The sequence below is a fragment of the Ornithorhynchus anatinus genome, chromosome 2, assembly GCF_004115215.2.
Source record: "Ornithorhynchus anatinus isolate Pmale09 chromosome 2, mOrnAna1.pri.v4, whole genome shotgun sequence".
NCBI classification, from domain to species: Eukaryota; Metazoa; Chordata; class Mammalia; order Monotremata; family Ornithorhynchidae; genus Ornithorhynchus; species Ornithorhynchus anatinus.
Window position 1 is genome coordinate 23,398,238 of NC_041729.1, and position 17,304 is coordinate 23,415,541.

Sequence of the window (17,304 nt, forward strand, 5' to 3'; positions counted from 1 at the left end):
CTTAAATGCCACAATTATTCCTATTAATAACTTGCTCCAAAGTGGCTTAAAATGTCCATGTCCTATCCCCTCAATGGCCTCACCTATTTGGCTAGGGTCCACCCCAGCTCAAGATATATCGAAGTGTGGGACAGTATTCTACGCTAACACACATTTTTTTTGCATGTAAGGGGTGCCTCAGTCATCAAGCTAGTGAGGGGCCCAAAAAGGACCCACGAATGGGGAGATACAATGGGGCAGACCACCCAGTTCAGGCCCGGCCCAGCCAAGGGCTGGCCTGGACCATTACCATATCAAGCTTCTATATTATGAAAGTCACCCAGCCAACCCAAGGAGAAATTCAGTGCTGATGGCCCTGAGGCACTGCTGAATTAACTAGTCGAACTTGATGAGTTTATCACTGCTGTTTAAATTTGAGCAGGATGAAGCACATTACCAAATGCTTCCAATTATTTTAGGGAAACGCAGACACTTTGGTTCAACAGATGGCCATGTGACATTTCTGTGAAGGTGGGGGGGAAAAAAGACAAGGCATATAGAGTTAATATCCCCAAAGCGGCATTTATTTTATCCATTTAATTCCAAAACATTTAATTTAGAAGTCTGGCATTTCATTATAATCCATCTTGATATGGGCTGACACACATGGTGCTGTCAGAATACACAGAGACAACAGCCAAAGAGTTACAAAAAAATAAATCCATGATTCTTTAAAACAACTGCAACCCAACAAAAAGTTACAAGTATCAAAACTTTAGGTGCATTGCATTAAAAGAAGGTTTGTGCACATCATAATTTAAAGAGGCAGAAACAGGGCGCTACTGAAACCTCACATTTTAAACAGTTTATAGTAAGCTGGTGCAGAGGGGCAAACTGTGTCAGCAACAGCTTCCACTCACTGTTTCCCAACAGCTCAAAGACAACGGTGGAGGGGGATGAATTTATTTTGCATGCACAAGATGTACTGCTTAACAAAACACTATCAGCTCGTATTAAATGGAAAATTTAAAGATCAATTTTAGCCACTTGGATTCATTTTCCATCCAATCTTTCATGACTTTTGTCCAGGTTTTCAGATCACTGGGCAAACTACAACGCCTCTTTAGAACGTACCCTTCTGAACAATTCGAGTGGGCTCAAACCAACCATCGATCCAGCAATGCCCTTGAAGACATATCTGAAATTGCTTCCCGATTAGCAGGAGAGCAAATCTGAAGAGCTGTGCTGACAATACAGACATGTTTAGCACTAGATATTTAGTGATCGTGGCAAGGAAGTATTGGTGATGATGAGGGGATGGTGGTAAGTGGTGAAGGGTTGTGGAACTGAAAGCTCTTCAGTTGTTGCCCTCTCCTGCTTCCTCATCCTGCTGGTCGCTTGTCCAGAGAGTGAGGTTGTCTCGCAGTAACTGCATGATAAGAGTGGAGTCCTTATAGGAATCCTCATTTAGTGTGTCCAGCTCTGCTATGGCGTCATCGAAGGCTTGTTTGGCTAAAAGGCAGGCCTGCTCGGGGGCATTCTGGATTTCGTAGTAGAACACGGAGAAATTGAGCGCCAAGCCCAGCCTAATTGGGTGAGTCGGCTGCATGTGCTCTTTGCTGATTTCAAAGGCCTCTTTGTAGGCGGCCTCGGAAGCTTCCACGACACTGTTCTTCTTCTCACCTGCAGCAACTTCTGCCAGGTAACGGTAGTAATCGCCTTTCATTTTCAGGTAGAAGACCTTGCTCTCATACTGGAAGTCATTGCAATTCTTGATTAGGAATTTATCCAGCAGAGCCAGGACGTCGTTGCAGACTGTCTCCAGCTCCTTTTCTATCTTCTCCCTATAGGCCTTGACCTTTTCCAGCTTCTTCTCATTGCCATCAGCCATGGTTTTCTGCTCAATACTACTGATGACTCTCCAAGAAGATCGCCTAGCACCAACCACATTCTTGTAAGCAACAGAGAGCAGGTTTCGATCTTCATTTGAGAGGGGCTCATTCAGTTCGGTCACCTGTAAAACCCACAGAAACAGCATGAGAATAGTTAGGCAGGCTTGAAGGGAGAGAGTCCTGTGTTTGTGACCCTCTTCTAATACCATTTGTTAAACCTTCCCAGAATCAGGCAAGTGTCAGGGAGAAAGCCACACTGGTCACTGGCTGGTCAGAAATCCTTATTCTGAGAGCCAAATAATAAGCTCTCTTGCATTTCTTTAGGAAAAAAGATCCAATTAAAATGAACTGGGATTCTACTTTTAGTTTCATTTCCCTGGGGCCAATGTCAGTTAAAAAATATATACACCTTTGCTTAATATAACTTCATTTCCTTACAGTTTCTTCAGGGCCAAAACATTTTGAACCCCATACTGTATATAGAAACTGACTGCTTGACCAGACAGTCATCCACTAGCAATGCTCATTTCTAACTGGAGACTTCAAAACAGAGAGGGCCCAGGATAAACTGAAATTTATTCATTCAACTGATTCATAAGAAGTCACGAGGTAACTTACCCACACTATTCTCAGACTTAACATTCATGTCCACCAGATAATGGAAACAGTGCTTTTGGGCCTGAAGAACTAGCACAATGACCGACAGAATAAATACTACTACTAATAATAATGATTATGGAATTTGTTAAGCACTTACTATGTGCCAGACACTGTAGTAAGCGCTGGGGTGGATACAAGCAAATGGGGTTGGACATAGTCCCTGTTCCATAGAGGGCTCACAGCTTTAATCCCCACTTTACAGATGAGGTAAAAAGCACAGAGAAGTCAAGTGTCTTGCCCAAGGCCACACAGCAGACAATTAGAAACCATGACCTTCTGACTCCCAAGGCCATGCTCCATGCCACACTGCTTCCCTGAGTGACATGCTGAACCTCCTACTATAAAGTAGCAATGCAATATGCAAAGACGTTTTCACTACACATGATGTTTCTGGGCATTCATTCAGGCAGACGTGGTCCCTGCCTCACAATCTAAAGTGGGGAAGGAATAGACACATACAGAAAATATGATAGGCTTAATTTAATAACTCTGAAACACAAACAAAAAAAAGTTTACTTCTCATCATCATCATCAATGGAATTTATTGAATGCTTACGCTGTGCAGAGCATAATAAGAAGCACTTGGGAGAGTACAACACAACAGAGTTGCAGACACAACCCCTGCCCACACAAGCTAACAGTCTAGAGGGGAGTTTACTCATCAGGCCCAATGCTCCAGAATGGGCTCCATTTGCCTCATCCATGCTAATGGAAGGGAGGATCTTCTATCCTAATATGGTGGGCAGGAGGATGGGGAGTGGTTTGTTTTCAAGCCAGACCCCCCTTCCACCCGCTCTAGACTCAGTGGGCTGGTTCAGTTATTTGGGGCCCTTAGGACTCGGATGCCAATTCTTTTTTTATGGGGCTCGATCCTGTTCCCTTCGCATCTCAGAGCAACCACACCACACGAGAGGATCCAAACCACTGAGACTTTACCCCCTCCTCACGTACCTCCAGATGTGGAACCCTGCTGGAAGACCCTTCTGAGGTCTGATTAGGCTTTCTGGATATTAACTTACCATTTCATGCGTATTTTAATTGCTACATTAAGAGAAATACTTGGTTTGCAACCAGAATCATACCATTTTTATACTCTCCCCAAAGTACCTTTCTTCCTGTTCTTCTCAGTTTTAGGCCACAGGCACCGAAACTGAGCTAGGTAGTGTGGGCCATTGAACTTGCCTAACTAGCTAAGTTACATTTTCAGCCCCACTGCTTGATGTCATTTACAGAATATTCTAATAAAATTATCAATACTACTATCAATTTTTTTAAAAAAGATATCCTCAGACCAGTGACTCCAAATTCTTCTCTGCCAAGGATTCATTTGGCATCTGAAAATATCTTGCCCCACCACTCTTCCCACCCCAACACTTCTCCCCTCTAGCCCCAATGCTTCCTTTCAGGCCCCATTAAAGCAGAAGACTTTGCCCTTAATTCCCTGGAATAATCCCTGCAGCACCTCCTCACACTCTCTAAAAGCACCCATTTCCTGAAATGCCCACACAATCCTGGGAATATGTTCTTACACTCTCTTGAGGTACTCCAATTAGAGAGAAATTACTTCAGAGCAACTCAGGGGGCTGGAACTAATGACTCAAAAAATTCCCTTGTAGTCCTAATATTTACAGGCTCATGAGTGCTACAGCCATGAATCACAAATTTTACATCTCAAAATGTTAGTTTTAACCCAGATGGGTAACCCACCCCCAATATTTCAATGCAACTGATTTACAATACAGTAGGCACAAATCCTTAAAGGGGGGGGGGGATATCCTCCATGTGTACAGCAAAACAAACTATACATACTTTGGTGAAACACAGTGGAATGACAATGCCTAAATTTTTTTTTTCTGTTAAATCTTGAATGAGGTTAAGTAGTTTCTCAAACTGAAAAATTGAGTTACACTAGCTAAATATTAAAACTCAGAAAGCTTTACATAGGTTTCACATTAATCCGAGATTCTCGTAAAAATTTTGGCGTAAACTTAATTCATATATTTTCAATTGTGTACAAATGATAAAAAGGTATACTTCAGCTGTAATCTACCCATAAATGAGAAACCAAAATACCCTAATATCATACCTAGCAAACAAATATTTCACACCATATATACTGTACTCTTCTTATTTACTGATGGGAGCAAAGAAATCAATCAGCATTTTTCTCCCTTCCTGCAGAAGGAGAAAATGGGCTGCCTGCCATAAGGCTGTGGAGGGTCACCGCTGCAGACCTGCAGAAGTCAAGGAAAAACACAAGTTTTAAAACCTCATTCAAGGTTAAAGAGTGATCTGTGGTTCCATCCTCTCTGCACTTTGGGTCTCTAACAATTGGGCTGGGAGAGACACACTCTGGAATGGAGGTTCTAGCATCACTAGACAGCTTCATATATATGCAGTTAGTTATATGTGACAAAGTTCATATGCGTTTGCTGGGAATAAGCTTCCCAACAATGCAAAATAATCACCAAGCATGACATATCACTCATGCATGATCTTTTTCCTCCCTCTCCCCTAAAATTGTGGAGATTCCACCCCACCCACAATGCAAGAATGCAATACCGCATTCTTGAGCTGACACAATGCCATTCAAGGGCACAAGAGTAGGGATATTTTCCTGGCCCTTCTGCTCCTCCAAAATATCTGAGAGGTGTGTTGAGACGCTGCTGCTACGGAGCAATTCTGTTGGGCAACAGGACAAGCTTGCCTCTAGGGAGCGTAGAGGAAGATTTGGAGAGGTTATTCCCCACCACATCGTTTCTGAAATATCTGAAATACCATGCCTACCCCAAAAACAGACAGATTTTAAATACTCTGAGCTCCCCACCCCTCAATTATCTTCAAGAGATATTAATCTTCTCATTTTCCCTCTGATATGAGTCTTAGTATTGTTCGGAGAGTGTTGTCTAGTTAGTTAACTACTGAAGGTTATATTGAAAATGAAACATACAAAAATAAAATTGCTAATTTCACAGCGGACTGCCCAGAACTCCTGTTTCACCGAAGGGAAACAGGGAAATGATGAAGTGGTGCTTTTCCCTAAAATTCAAACAACTCATCAGCCCAGGACAAAGGTAGTAAAAATCTAGCAAACCAGAGAAAATCCCCAAACCTCATTTTAGCCACCAATTTCAACATCCTCCTCCTACTGAGTGCATATTAGACGAGGGGGCTGCTGGGACTCACAAAGAGAGCGTGTAACATATATATATATATATATGTTCTATTACAGAGGAGCTTCCTTATAAAACTTTTACTATATCAAAAAGCTCTCAAAACAGTTACCTCCTGCCTACTCAGGGATCCTTTGCTTCTCCTATAAATTGTAAGCTCATTATAGGCATGGAATGTTTCTACTAATGCTGTTGCATTCTTGTATTGTACTCTCCCAAGCACTTAATACAGCGTTCAGCACATAGCAAGTGCTCAATAAATACCATTGATTGATTGATTCTTCTCTGCCTCTGACTGCCCGACTAATATTCCAGCAGTATCAGCATTCCCAAAGGTGGTTGGGGGGTAAAGGGGGAGGGGAAATAAGGTGAATCTGAGAGGCTGAAACTACTGGATGAAAATGGGAGTCTGGATTACCAGTAGATTTTAATGAAAATATTGTTACTTATTACCAAACATAAGCAGCGTGGCCTAGTGGAAAGAGCATGGGGCCTGGGAGTCAGAGAACCTGCGTTCAAACACAGTCATTTAACTTCTCTGAGGCTCAGTTTCCTCTAAAATGGGGATTAAATATCTCTTCTCCCTCCTGCTTAGCCTGAGAGCCTCATATGGCATAGGAACTGTGCCTGACCCTATGTTTTGTCCAGGGCTTGGCACAGAATTTAAGTGCTTAAATTCCACAATTACTACTATTATAGTCAAGGGTTGATTTTTACCCTATTGTGAATACAGACACTTTCAAAAGTGATTCAGTCTGACAAACTACCATTTGACTGTTTCATAAGCATTATTAAGACCAGGTGAGAATTACTAACATTGCCAACAGACATGTTGTGGAAAATGGATTGTAAAGGAAATAAAGCTGAACTCATCAGCTTTTGTTCATGGGGCAATTATTTTAACAAAGGAAAATATTTTATTTCAGTGATGAGGTTTCTTTACTACTAGTTTAGGAGACTGCAAAGAATTGAGACCTAAACGCATTATGGAAGTTAAAAAGCTTCATCCTAATGTCTATACGAAATAGCATCCCAACCTGCTCAACATCAATTCCAATTAGAGCAAAACACTATGTAGTGACTCTGAAAGAATTCAAATAGCTCATGAAAGTGAAAATAAGGAAACTATTTAGTGCTAAGCAGTAAGAAAATTTAATCCCTATCAAGTTTTGGGTGTCTCACTTTCCCCAGTCCCACTTTTGGGCTGTTCCTAAGCTCATAAGGAAAAGTGGTCACCGCTGCCTTAGTAATAAGACACTCAAAATGGTTCTCAGCAAAGCACCCTTTTTGAGAGAGGAGGTTCCTCAGCTCTTCCTGCCTCTATGAGGATCTTCGGCCAGATGCTGTTTGGCTTATAAATACATTTTTTCCTTATTTTCAGTTCAGTTTTGGAGGTTCTAAATTCTCTCACTTGCCTTTTTTTAATATATTAAATGCTAATCCCATTTCTACAGAGGATGGTTACTGATAAAACCAATTTTTTTAACCTACTCTACACTTTATCTGAATCTTTTTGTTCCCCCCGCCATTAGCTTGTAAGCTCCTCGAGGACAAGGGATCACAATTTTTGCTTCTACTCTATGTTCCCACCTGCCTGGCACACTGGCTCTGAACAGAGAAGCCACTAAAAATGTTGATGCAAAGGAAGAGCAGAAGAAAACAAAGAGAGCCGATATTTGGCACTTACTTCCAACCGCCCCCAGGTCTATTTCGACAAAGAAGATGGATGATCTTTCTTCCTGGCTTCTAAGTCAGGACAGAATATTTATAGAGTCCACTGCTCACTCTAGAGGTCTCCTCAATGTCCCGACTTCCATCCTGCCCTCTGTAACTAGACACTCCTGGCTCTTTTCTTGGCTTCTGACAACCTTTACTTCCCCAACCTCCCTTAGTAGTCAGCAGCAATGCCAGCTTCTTTCAACCCAAACTTCAGGATGAGGGAAAGGAGGGAATTCTCTATAGGTCCATAATGATTTACAGCACTGGCTATTCAGACATTTTGCTGGTTCCTCACTAATTGAATTTGAGTCCATTATTCCAAATGCAGCAGTTTCCTTCATGTAGACGGGCCAAACAGTAGATCCTTACTTCTGTATTGAAACACACACTTCCAATTTTGCATTTTCCAGATCTACCATATTTAGTTCCTTCAAACCCCAGGCCATTATGTCCTCGATTCTTCTTTTCATAAGCACTTGGCTAGTTAGACATTTCACAAGAGCCTTTTACAACTGTTAGAGCAAGCATTTCTTCCTCTCTGGCTCCTGCTTCCTGTTTCTTGCTCTTTCTTGACCTCTATTCCAAATTTTATTTGAAACACAAATTTCCCCCTCCATTGTTGGAAACAAAGTCACCGCTGTACCAAGTGTTTTGAGATAAGGTAGACGTGAAGTGACCCAAACAAGTGGTAAACCGGATTTGGAATTTCACATAATCATTCCATCCAACTTGGTTTTAACTCCAAAAAATGTCTAAGCACTAGAAAATGCTCCTAAATTATTCATAATGGCTCAGGGCAATCACTTGCTGAAGATTCATCCTTCAGATAATTAGCTGTCTCCGGAATTTTGTTGCCCCTAGAGGCATGACGCTTGCGAGACAAAGACAAGCGAAGGTCATATACATTAAAACACACATAAATCCAAGCTGAGAATGTAGAAAAAGTGGAGTTTAAAACTGACCTTTAAGTAATTGGAAATTACAGAATAGTTTCCTTCTCCTAAGGAGATTACATTAACAAAGGAGACTGACATAAAAATATTTCCAACGAGAATAGTCAAAGTAAACAACTGAGTACACACAAATACAGGAGTGCTAAGAAGGATATAATAATTGTGGCATTTGTTATACATTTATGTGCACAGCACATGAGAAGCAGCGTGGCTTAGTGGCAAGGGCATGGGTTTGGGAGGCAGAGGACATGGGTTCTAATCCCACCTCCGCCCCTTGTCTGCTGTGGGACCTTGGACAAGTCACTTCACTTCTCCATGCCTCAGTTACTTCATCTGTAAAATGGGGATTAAGACTAGGAGTTCCATAAGGGACAACCTGTTACCTTGGTTCCAGGACAGTGCTTTAAAACAGTGCTTAGCACATAGTATTTAAACAAATACTATTATTATTATTATACTTAGCCCTTGGGTGACACAAATTAAGCAGATGCCTGTTGCAAACAGGCCTTCTTCCTCTAACAAGCTTCCCCTGATTAATTTCACAGTAGCCTGAGCCAGATCATCCCTTCAGTCAATTCTAACACTGTTGGGAAGCTGTGTGACCTGGTAGGAAGAGCATGTGCTTGGGAGTCAGAGGACTTGGGTTCTAAACCTGGCTCCACCACATGTCTGTTGTGTGACCGGTCAAGTCACAACTTCTTTGTGCCTCAGTTACCTCTTCTGAAAAATGGGGATTAAGGCTGTAACAAAACAGGTACCTAACAAATACCATTTAAAAGATGGAGCTCACAGTATAAGAGAGGGGGAGGTAGAACAGGCATTGTATTCCCAGATGAGGTAATTGAGGCACAAATGAGGTGACTTGGCCAAGGTCATACTGCAGGCACACTGCAGAGCCAGGATTAGAACCTATGTCCTCTGACTCTCAGGCCCATGCTCTAGCCACTAGGTCACGCAGCTTCCCAAAAGCATCAGAGTTTGACTGAAGAGATAATTTGGCTCAGGGTACTGGGAAATTAATCAGGGAAAGCTTGTTAGAGGAGGTGGAATTTTAGGAGGACTTTGAATGTGGGGACATCTGTGGTCAGTCTGATGTTTCAAACTGGGGGAACAGGGTGAGCAAGAGGCAGGAAAGTCAAGAACAAGATATATCCAGGTTAGCTTGGGAGGGACAAAGACAATGAATTGGTCAATAGCAGGGAAAGAGAGCAGATAGACATGGCAGGATGAGATGGTGGAGTATTGAAGCAGATTTTTCAGAGGAGTTTTTAAGTCACAGAGAGCATTTTTAGTCACACACTGGAAAATGAAAATTTGGGCTACTCATGCTTCAACTTTCAGCAACTCAGTATGAAGAATAAATGGGGATGGCATGGACTGTGTCCAACCTGATTATCTTAGAACAGTGCCTGGCACATACTAAGTGCTTAGCAATACTGTTTTTTTAAAAATATTTTAACAGTCACTCCTGCTTCAGCAAGGGATAAATCCCATATTTATAAGACTTTATGAGAACTGTCTTGGGAATAGCACATAACACATTACCCATGATCACAGCAGAGTTATACCTATAATACAGGCAGTTTCTTTTTGAAAGCTCCCTGCCTTGTAAGTGCAAATTTATTTAAAAAATTACCTTCCATCTAAATTTGGCCTAGATTATATGTAGTTTTGCAGAGTCTAGTAGAAGCCTCCTTACAGTGCCTTTTCCTGTTATACTCATGAATGTTCTTCCAATAAAAATCAGCCCAATTATGAAATAAACTGTCTTTATTCAAGCCCATTTCAAATTATTTCTAAGCCTACCCTCACTTACACTATCTAGGAAAGTATTAACATACCTAAACCTAGAAAAGTAGACAGAAGATAGATATGGCTTTGCCAAATTTGACAGAATTTCCCCTCTCACTTGCCTCTAATCAGCAGAGGTTGAAAAAGAGTAAAGCCAAGGCTGAGATGGGGTCACTCCAGGGTCATGACTCCCCTTCTGGGAAATGAGGTGTTTAGGTCCACCCATAGCACTTATGTATCAAACAATGGTATTTTTCTGAGCACTGTGTGCAAAGCACTGTATTAAGTGCATTGGAGAATACAATGGGATTGGTAGACATTTTATACCCACATTTCCCCTATTTTGTAATTTTAAAATCTGTCTCGCCCTCTACTAGACCGTAAACTCCTTGTGGGCCAGGATGATGCCTACCAACTCTATTGTACTTCCCCAAAGTTTAACATAGTGTTCTGCACCCAATAAACATCCAATAAATACCACTGATTCAACGACTGGGGGTGGGGGGGGGGAGGGGGGAAAGTGTATCACAAAGACCTCAAAGAATATTCAAGCAGCAAAGAATTGGGATGACAATTTTTTTTTTCCAAAGGGTCTTTAAGGGCTTCTCAGACCCATTTAAAACATCAAAATTGCAATTTAATTATACAAAAATTGTCCTCCCCTCAATTATAACCAGCAGCTACTATCAAATTTCCCCTTCACCTCACTGTTCTTTTCTCCACCCAAGCCATCCTCACTTCTCTTCAAACCCAATCTCTGTTTGCTCTTCTGGTTCTCCATTTTATAGCAGCCTTTTCAAGCAACAAGGACCTTCACATAAGCAACTGCACATACCCTGGGTACCCTAGAATGGCTTAGACCTTGTTAAAAAAAAAAAAGTCAAAAAGGTAACACTGTCTTCATACATTTTAACACTAAACTATGAAAAAGGAGTTCAGGTACTTTAGTCTCCCAAGCACTTAATATAACGCTCTGCACACACTGTGCGTTAAATACCATTAAGGGATTCATTTTATGTAATATATACATTCAACTAGCACTGTAAACTTTCATTAAGTTTGTCAAAATTAGGATCATCCATTTGACCAGAAAATGAATTTTCCCTAGGAAATTATCTAGCTGACTTGTTCTTATGGGCAGTCCCAAAAACAAACACTTTTAGGCCTTGCATGGCCAAATTAGACTCTTTGTACTGAGAAAAATCAGACCAAAAGAAAAATTCTTCACTAGGTCTCAGCAGATCAAACTGAAGGAATGAAAATTGGTCAAACATCTTTCCTGACTTATAGACCTGACTCTAATCAAATGCCTTTTTACTAGAATCCTTAAGGATTTCAAATGCTAATTAGCCACTGAATAAGAAATGTCTTTTTCTATAACATGTTTGAAAAAGAATACATGGCAGACCTGATACAGTTTCAAGAGTCCTGAATTTGGGAGTCAGGCGACTTTGTTCTAGTTCCAGTGTGTGACCTTGGACAAGTCACTTCACTTTTCTCCACTTGCCAGAAGGGAGATAAGAATACTTGTCCTTTACCTATATAATTTTAAGGATAAAATAAATGTGACGGATTTGTTTTTCTCCGATTAGAATCCAAGGTATTCTAATCCAAGGTATTATCACTATGATTAGGTGATTGATTCCTTAACCAGCCCCACAAAAAAAAATCAATTATGAAGCAGTGTTCTATGTCCTGCAGATTAACACAGGGCAGAAAAGGTTTTAAAAAAAAATCAGATCTAACATACCAACTGGGTGTTCAACTTCCCGTTGCTGGGTGTTAACACAGCCAGTGGCTCTGAGGCACATGAAACAAACCTTGAAAATATGACTGCAGCATATCAAACAGCCACCAGAAAGTCAATATTCTCCCCAAGCTGGGGCAGCAGGATGTACAAGACAGATGGGCAGACTTCTTAGACAAAAGTAATTTTAAAAATACACCAAAACTAAAAGCAGTACTGAATTATGAAAATTCTATACAGAGAATGAAGTCTAAAGGAACTAGGCACTATTATAATAATTTCAGGAGGGTCAAACACAAACCTGGGCAACAGGCTGACATCCTCACACAAAAGAAATATTGAGAAGAATGCCGCTTCTATAGTTAACGTGTATTTTAACTGGATTAAAATAACCCTAGTACCCCAACTCCAAGAACCCCAAGCCTTTGAAGGGCGTGTCCCAGAGACGCAGCGTGGCTCAGTGGAAAGAGCACGGGCTTGGGAGTCAGAGGTCATGGGTTCGAATCCCCGCTCTGCCACTTGTCAGCTGTGTGACTTTGGGCAAGTGATTTAAGTTCTCAGTGCCTCAGTTACCTCATCTGGAAAATGGGGATTAAGACTGTGAGCCTCATGTGGGACAACCTGAATACCCTGTATCTACCCCAGCGCTTAGAACAGTGCTCTGCACATAGAAGCGCTTAACAAATACCAACATTATTAAAACCCAGATTCTCATTTCACGGTAAAAATCTGGGAAGCACGCTCATCCCTGAATGGCTAGAGGAACAGGAAAACCCAACAACTGCTCAAACTACAGAGAATAACAGCAGCCCGTCTCTGGCAGGACATGGGGAAGGCATGTCTGAGTCGGGGAGAGGAGAGACACATCCTGCCAAGGTGATGGATTAATGGACCCCAGGGAAGATCAGTGAAAACATATGTACAAGAGGGAAAGAGTGGAACTGGACAATTCCCAGAAATGGGGCAATGGAAAAACCCAACCTGAGTCAGACTGGTTGAAGTCTCTCCCTGGCCCACAGCACTTATGTATATATTTATAGATCTATAATTCTATTTACACTGATGCCCGTTTACCTGTATTGATGTCTGGCTCCCCCCCCATCTGGACTGCGAGCCAGTTATAGGCAGGGACTGTCTCTTTATTGCTGTATTGTACTTTCCAGGCACTCAGTACAGTGCTCTGTGCGCAGTAAGCACTCAAGAAGTACGAGTGAATGAATGAAGAAACCACCTACTGAGGGACACACCCAAGGTAGGTCAGAGGGAGGCACCAACGTGCCAAAGAGAAAGGGATCACTTTGCTTCTTTTTCTGAATTCTACATTGTCAGCTCGGTGGGGGCGGAGAACGTGTCTACCAATTCTGTCATATCGTACCCTCCCAAGTGTTTACTACAGCGCTCTGCACACAGAAAGCGCTTATTAAAGTGCTCAGTGGCTTTAGAGAGGCTCAGTGGAAAAGAGCACAGACTTGGGAGTCAGAGGATTGGGGTTCTAATCCGAGATCCGCCCTTTCCTCTCCACCCAAACAGCTACTTTACTGCTACGGGGGGGGGGGGCTCGTTATATCCCGGCTAGACTACTGTGTCGGCCTTCTCTCTGACCTCCCTTCCTCCTCTCTCGCCCCACTCCGGTCTATTCTTCACTCCGCTGCCCGGCTCATCTTCCTGCAGAAACGATCTGGGCGTGTCACTCCCCTTCTTAAACAACTCCAGTGGTTGCCCATCGACCTCCGCTCCAAACGAAAACTCCTCACTCTAGGCTTCGAGGCTCTCCGTCACCTTGCCCCTTCCTACCTCTCCTCCCTTCTCTCTTTCCACCGCCCACCCCGCACGCTCCGCTCCTCCGCCGCCCACCTCCTCACCGTCCCTCGGTCTCGCCCATCCCGCCGTCGACCCCCGGGCCACGTCCTCCCGCGGTCCTGGAACGCCCTCCCTCCTCACCTCCGCCAAACTGATTCTCTTCCCCTCTTCAAAACCTTACTTAAAACTCACCTCCTCCAAGAGGCCTTCCCAGACTGAGCTCCTCTTCTCCCTCTACCACCCCCCCCTTCACCTCTCCGCAGCTTAACCCTCTTTTCCCCCCATTTCTCTCCGCTCCTCCCCTCTCCCTTCCCATCCCCTCAGCACCATACTCATCCGTTCAACTGTATATATTTCCATTACCCTATTTATTTTGTTAATGAAATGTACATCGCCTCGATTCTATTTAGTCGCCATTGTTTTTACGAGATGTTCTTCCCCTCGTCTCTATTTATTGCCATTGTTCTTGTCTGTCCGTCTCCCCCGATTAGACTGTAAACCCGTCAAACGGCAGGGACTCTATTTGTTGCCGACTTGTTCATTCTAAGCGCTTAGTCCAGTGCTCTGCACATAGTAAGCGCTCAATAAATACTATTGAATGAATGAATGCTTCTCTGCTGTGTGACCTTAGGCAAGCCACTTCACTTCTCTGTGCCCGTTACCTCATCTGAAAAATGGGGGATTAAGACTGTGAGCCCCATGTGGGCCAACCTGATTACCTTGGATCTACCCCAGAGCTTAGAACAGTGCTTGGCACAGAGTAAGCACTTAACAAATACCATAATTATTATTAAATATGATTAAGGGGTCGAGGGAGAATAACATATACCGGGAAAAGCAGAGGGCTGATGAAGTGATCAATCAATAGTATTTATTGAGCACTCACAATGTGCAGAGCACTGTACTAAGCGCTTAGAAGAGTACCACACAATCCCTGCCCCTAAGGAACAGTAGATGGGGGAGATGGAGGAGTGGGTGGCCAGCATCCCGTCCTGGGGTCGGTCCTCAGGGTCACCTCATCTGGAAAATGAGGATTAAGACTGTGAGCCCCATGTGGGTCAGGAACTGAGTCCAACCTGATTAGCCTGTATCCACCCCAGCGCTCAGAACAGCTGCAGCAGCGGGGCTCAGTGTAAAGAGCATGGGCTTGGAAGTCAGAGGTCATGGGTTCTAATCCCCACTCCGCCACTTGTTAGCTGTGTGACTTTGGGCAAATCACTTAACTGCTCTGTGTCTCAGTTCCCTCCTCTGTAAAATGGGGGTTAAGACTGTGAGCCCCACATGGGACAACCTGATTAGCCTGGATCTATCCCAGCGCTTAGAACTGTGCTTGGCAGAGAGTAAGTGCCTAACAAATGTCATAATTATCATTATTACCCCGGTGCAAACAGTGCTTGGCACACAGTAAACGTTTAACAAATCCCATAATTATTAAGGGTTTAACAAATACCGTTACATCACACAAGTGTTTGGCACCAAGTATGGGCTTAACGAATGCCCTAATTCTCATTAGGAGGAGTAGAAGGGGAGAAGCACTATGGCTTAGTGGCAAGAGCCTGGCCTTGGGAATCAGAGGACATGGGTTCTAATCCCGACCCCGCCACTTGTCAGCTGTGTGACTTTGGGCAAGCCATTTCCCTTCTCTGGGCCTCAGTTCCCTGCTCTGTAAAATGGGGATTAAGACGAAGCGCCCCACGTGGGACAACCTCATCACCTTGGCTCTCTCCCAGCGTTTAGATGAGTGCTGAGCACATAGGAAGCGCTTAATAAATACTATCTTAAAAGAAAAAAAAGAGGGGAGGCTGGGCCCCACCCTCCCCATGTCCGGGTTTCATGCGCTTCACAATGGCCCTGCTTCCTTCCTCCCTCCCGATCTGACTGGGCCTGGGGGAGGTTAGGTTGCCACGGGGCCCCCCGGGAGTCACCCACTGGTGCCCAACTGTCCATTCCAAGCGCTTAGTCCAGTGTTCTGCACAGAGTAAGCACTCACTAAATACGACTGAATAAAAGAATGAATCCCCCCCCTTCTCCCGCCCTCTGCTCTTCCCCTCCCCACAGCACCGTGCATATTTCTACACATTATTTTCGACTATTTTGCTAATGAGGTGTCTAGATCTATGATTCTATTTATCTTGATGGTATTGACGCCTGTTTACTTGTTTTGTTGTCTGCCTCCCCCTTCTAAACTGTCAGCCCGTTATGGGGTAGGGATGGTCTCTATCCGTGGCCAATTGTCCATGCCAAGCGCTCAGCCCAGCGCTCTGCACATAGTAAGCGCTCAACGTTTAGACTGCAAAAGCCCGTTATGGGGCAGGGATGGTCTCTATCCGTCGCCCAATTGCACATTCCAAGAGCTCAGCCCAGCGCTCTGCACATAGTGAGCACCCAACTGCACATTCCAAGAGCTCAGCCCAGTGCTCTGCACATAGTGAGCGCTCAATGTTTAATTGTGAGCCGGATGTGGGGCCGGGATGGTCTCTGTCCGTCGCCCAAATGCACATTCCAAGAGCTCAGCCCAGTGCTCTGCACATAGTGAGCGCTCAAAGTTTAATTGTGAGCCGGATGTGGGGCAGAAATAGTCTCTATCCGTTGCCTAATGGTCCATTCCAGGCGCTCAGGCCAGTGCTCTGCACATAGTGAGCGCTCAATTTTTAATTGTGAGCCGGATGTGGGGCCGGGATGGTCTCTATCCGTTGCCCAAATGCACATTCCAAGAGCTCAGCCCAGTGCTCTGCACATAGTGAGCGCTCAACGATTAATTGTGAGCCGGATGTGGGGCAGGAATAGTCTCTATCCGTTGCCTAATGGTCCATTCCAGGCGCTCAGTCCAGTGCTCTGCACATAGTGAGCGCTCAGTGTTTAATTGTGAGCCGGATGGGGGGCAGGGATGGTCTCTATCCGTCGCCCCATTGCACATTGCAAGAGCTCAGCCCAGCGCTCTGCACATAGTGAGCGCTCAGACTGTGAGCCGGCTGTGGGGCCGGGATGGTCCCTATCCGTGGCCCAACTGCCCATCCCAAGAGCCCAGCCCAGCGCTCTGCACACAGCACTGGCTCAAGAAAGGCGACGGAATGAATAAAGGAGTGCCTGCGTGCATGCCCGCCCCGCGCGGCGCGCTCACCGCCTTCATGGCGGAGGCCATGTCGTCGTATCGCTCCGCCTGCTCGGCCAGCCGGGCTCGCTGCAGCAGCTGCTCCCGGTCCCCCATCGCTGCGGAACCCAAGCGGACTCGCCGCCGAGGCGCGAGGCAGCCCGCGCGGCCCTTCACCCCCCCCCGCGCGCCGCAGCCGGTCCCGGGACGCTCGCGCTCCGCCCGCCGCGCGCGCCGCTCGGCCTCGCTCTGAGACGGCAACGGGCGCGAGGCGCTGGCAGCGACTGCGCCTGCGCACTGCCACCAGACGGGCGAGGCCGGGGGGACCGCGGGGGGAGGGGGGAGTGGGCGGGCCCCCGACGTTCTATTTCAAGGTGACGTCATCTGCTATAAATAGCTACCCCCCTCCCCCCGACGCATGCGCGTTGCGAGTGGTGCATTTTACTGCTGCAAAGGTGGAGGTGGAAAACCCGGCGAGGCAACGTGCAGAGGAATGGCT

General features: G+C 44.7%; 1 protein-coding gene across 1 annotated transcript; it reads right to left on the reverse strand.

The window, feature by feature from the left end:
- Positions 1–536: 536 nt before the first annotated feature.
- YWHAH (tyrosine 3-monooxygenase/tryptophan 5-monooxygenase activation protein eta) lies at positions 537–17,087 on the reverse strand. The gene is made up of 2 exons (XM_029057756.2): positions 16,836–17,087; positions 537–1,993 (listed from the first exon to the last, which is right to left on the reverse strand). Exons 1-2 carry the CDS (start codon positions 16,920–16,922, stop codon positions 1,337–1,339), a joined length of 744 nt encoding a protein of 247 aa, XP_028913589.1. The 5' UTR covers positions 16,923–17,087; the 3' UTR covers positions 537–1,336.
- Positions 17,088–17,304: the final 217 nt, after the last annotated feature.

Bases quoted from the DNA above. Each gene is read 5' to 3' on its own strand.
- YWHAH (XM_029057756.2), bottom strand. From the start codon at position 16,922: ATGGGGGACCGGGAGCAGCTGCTGCAGCGAGCCCGGCTGGCCGAGCAG. The intron at 1,994-16,835 runs GTGAGCGCGCCG...TGGGTTTTACAG, and splicing joins TGGCCTCCGCCATGAAGGCG to GTGACCGAACTGAATGAGCC.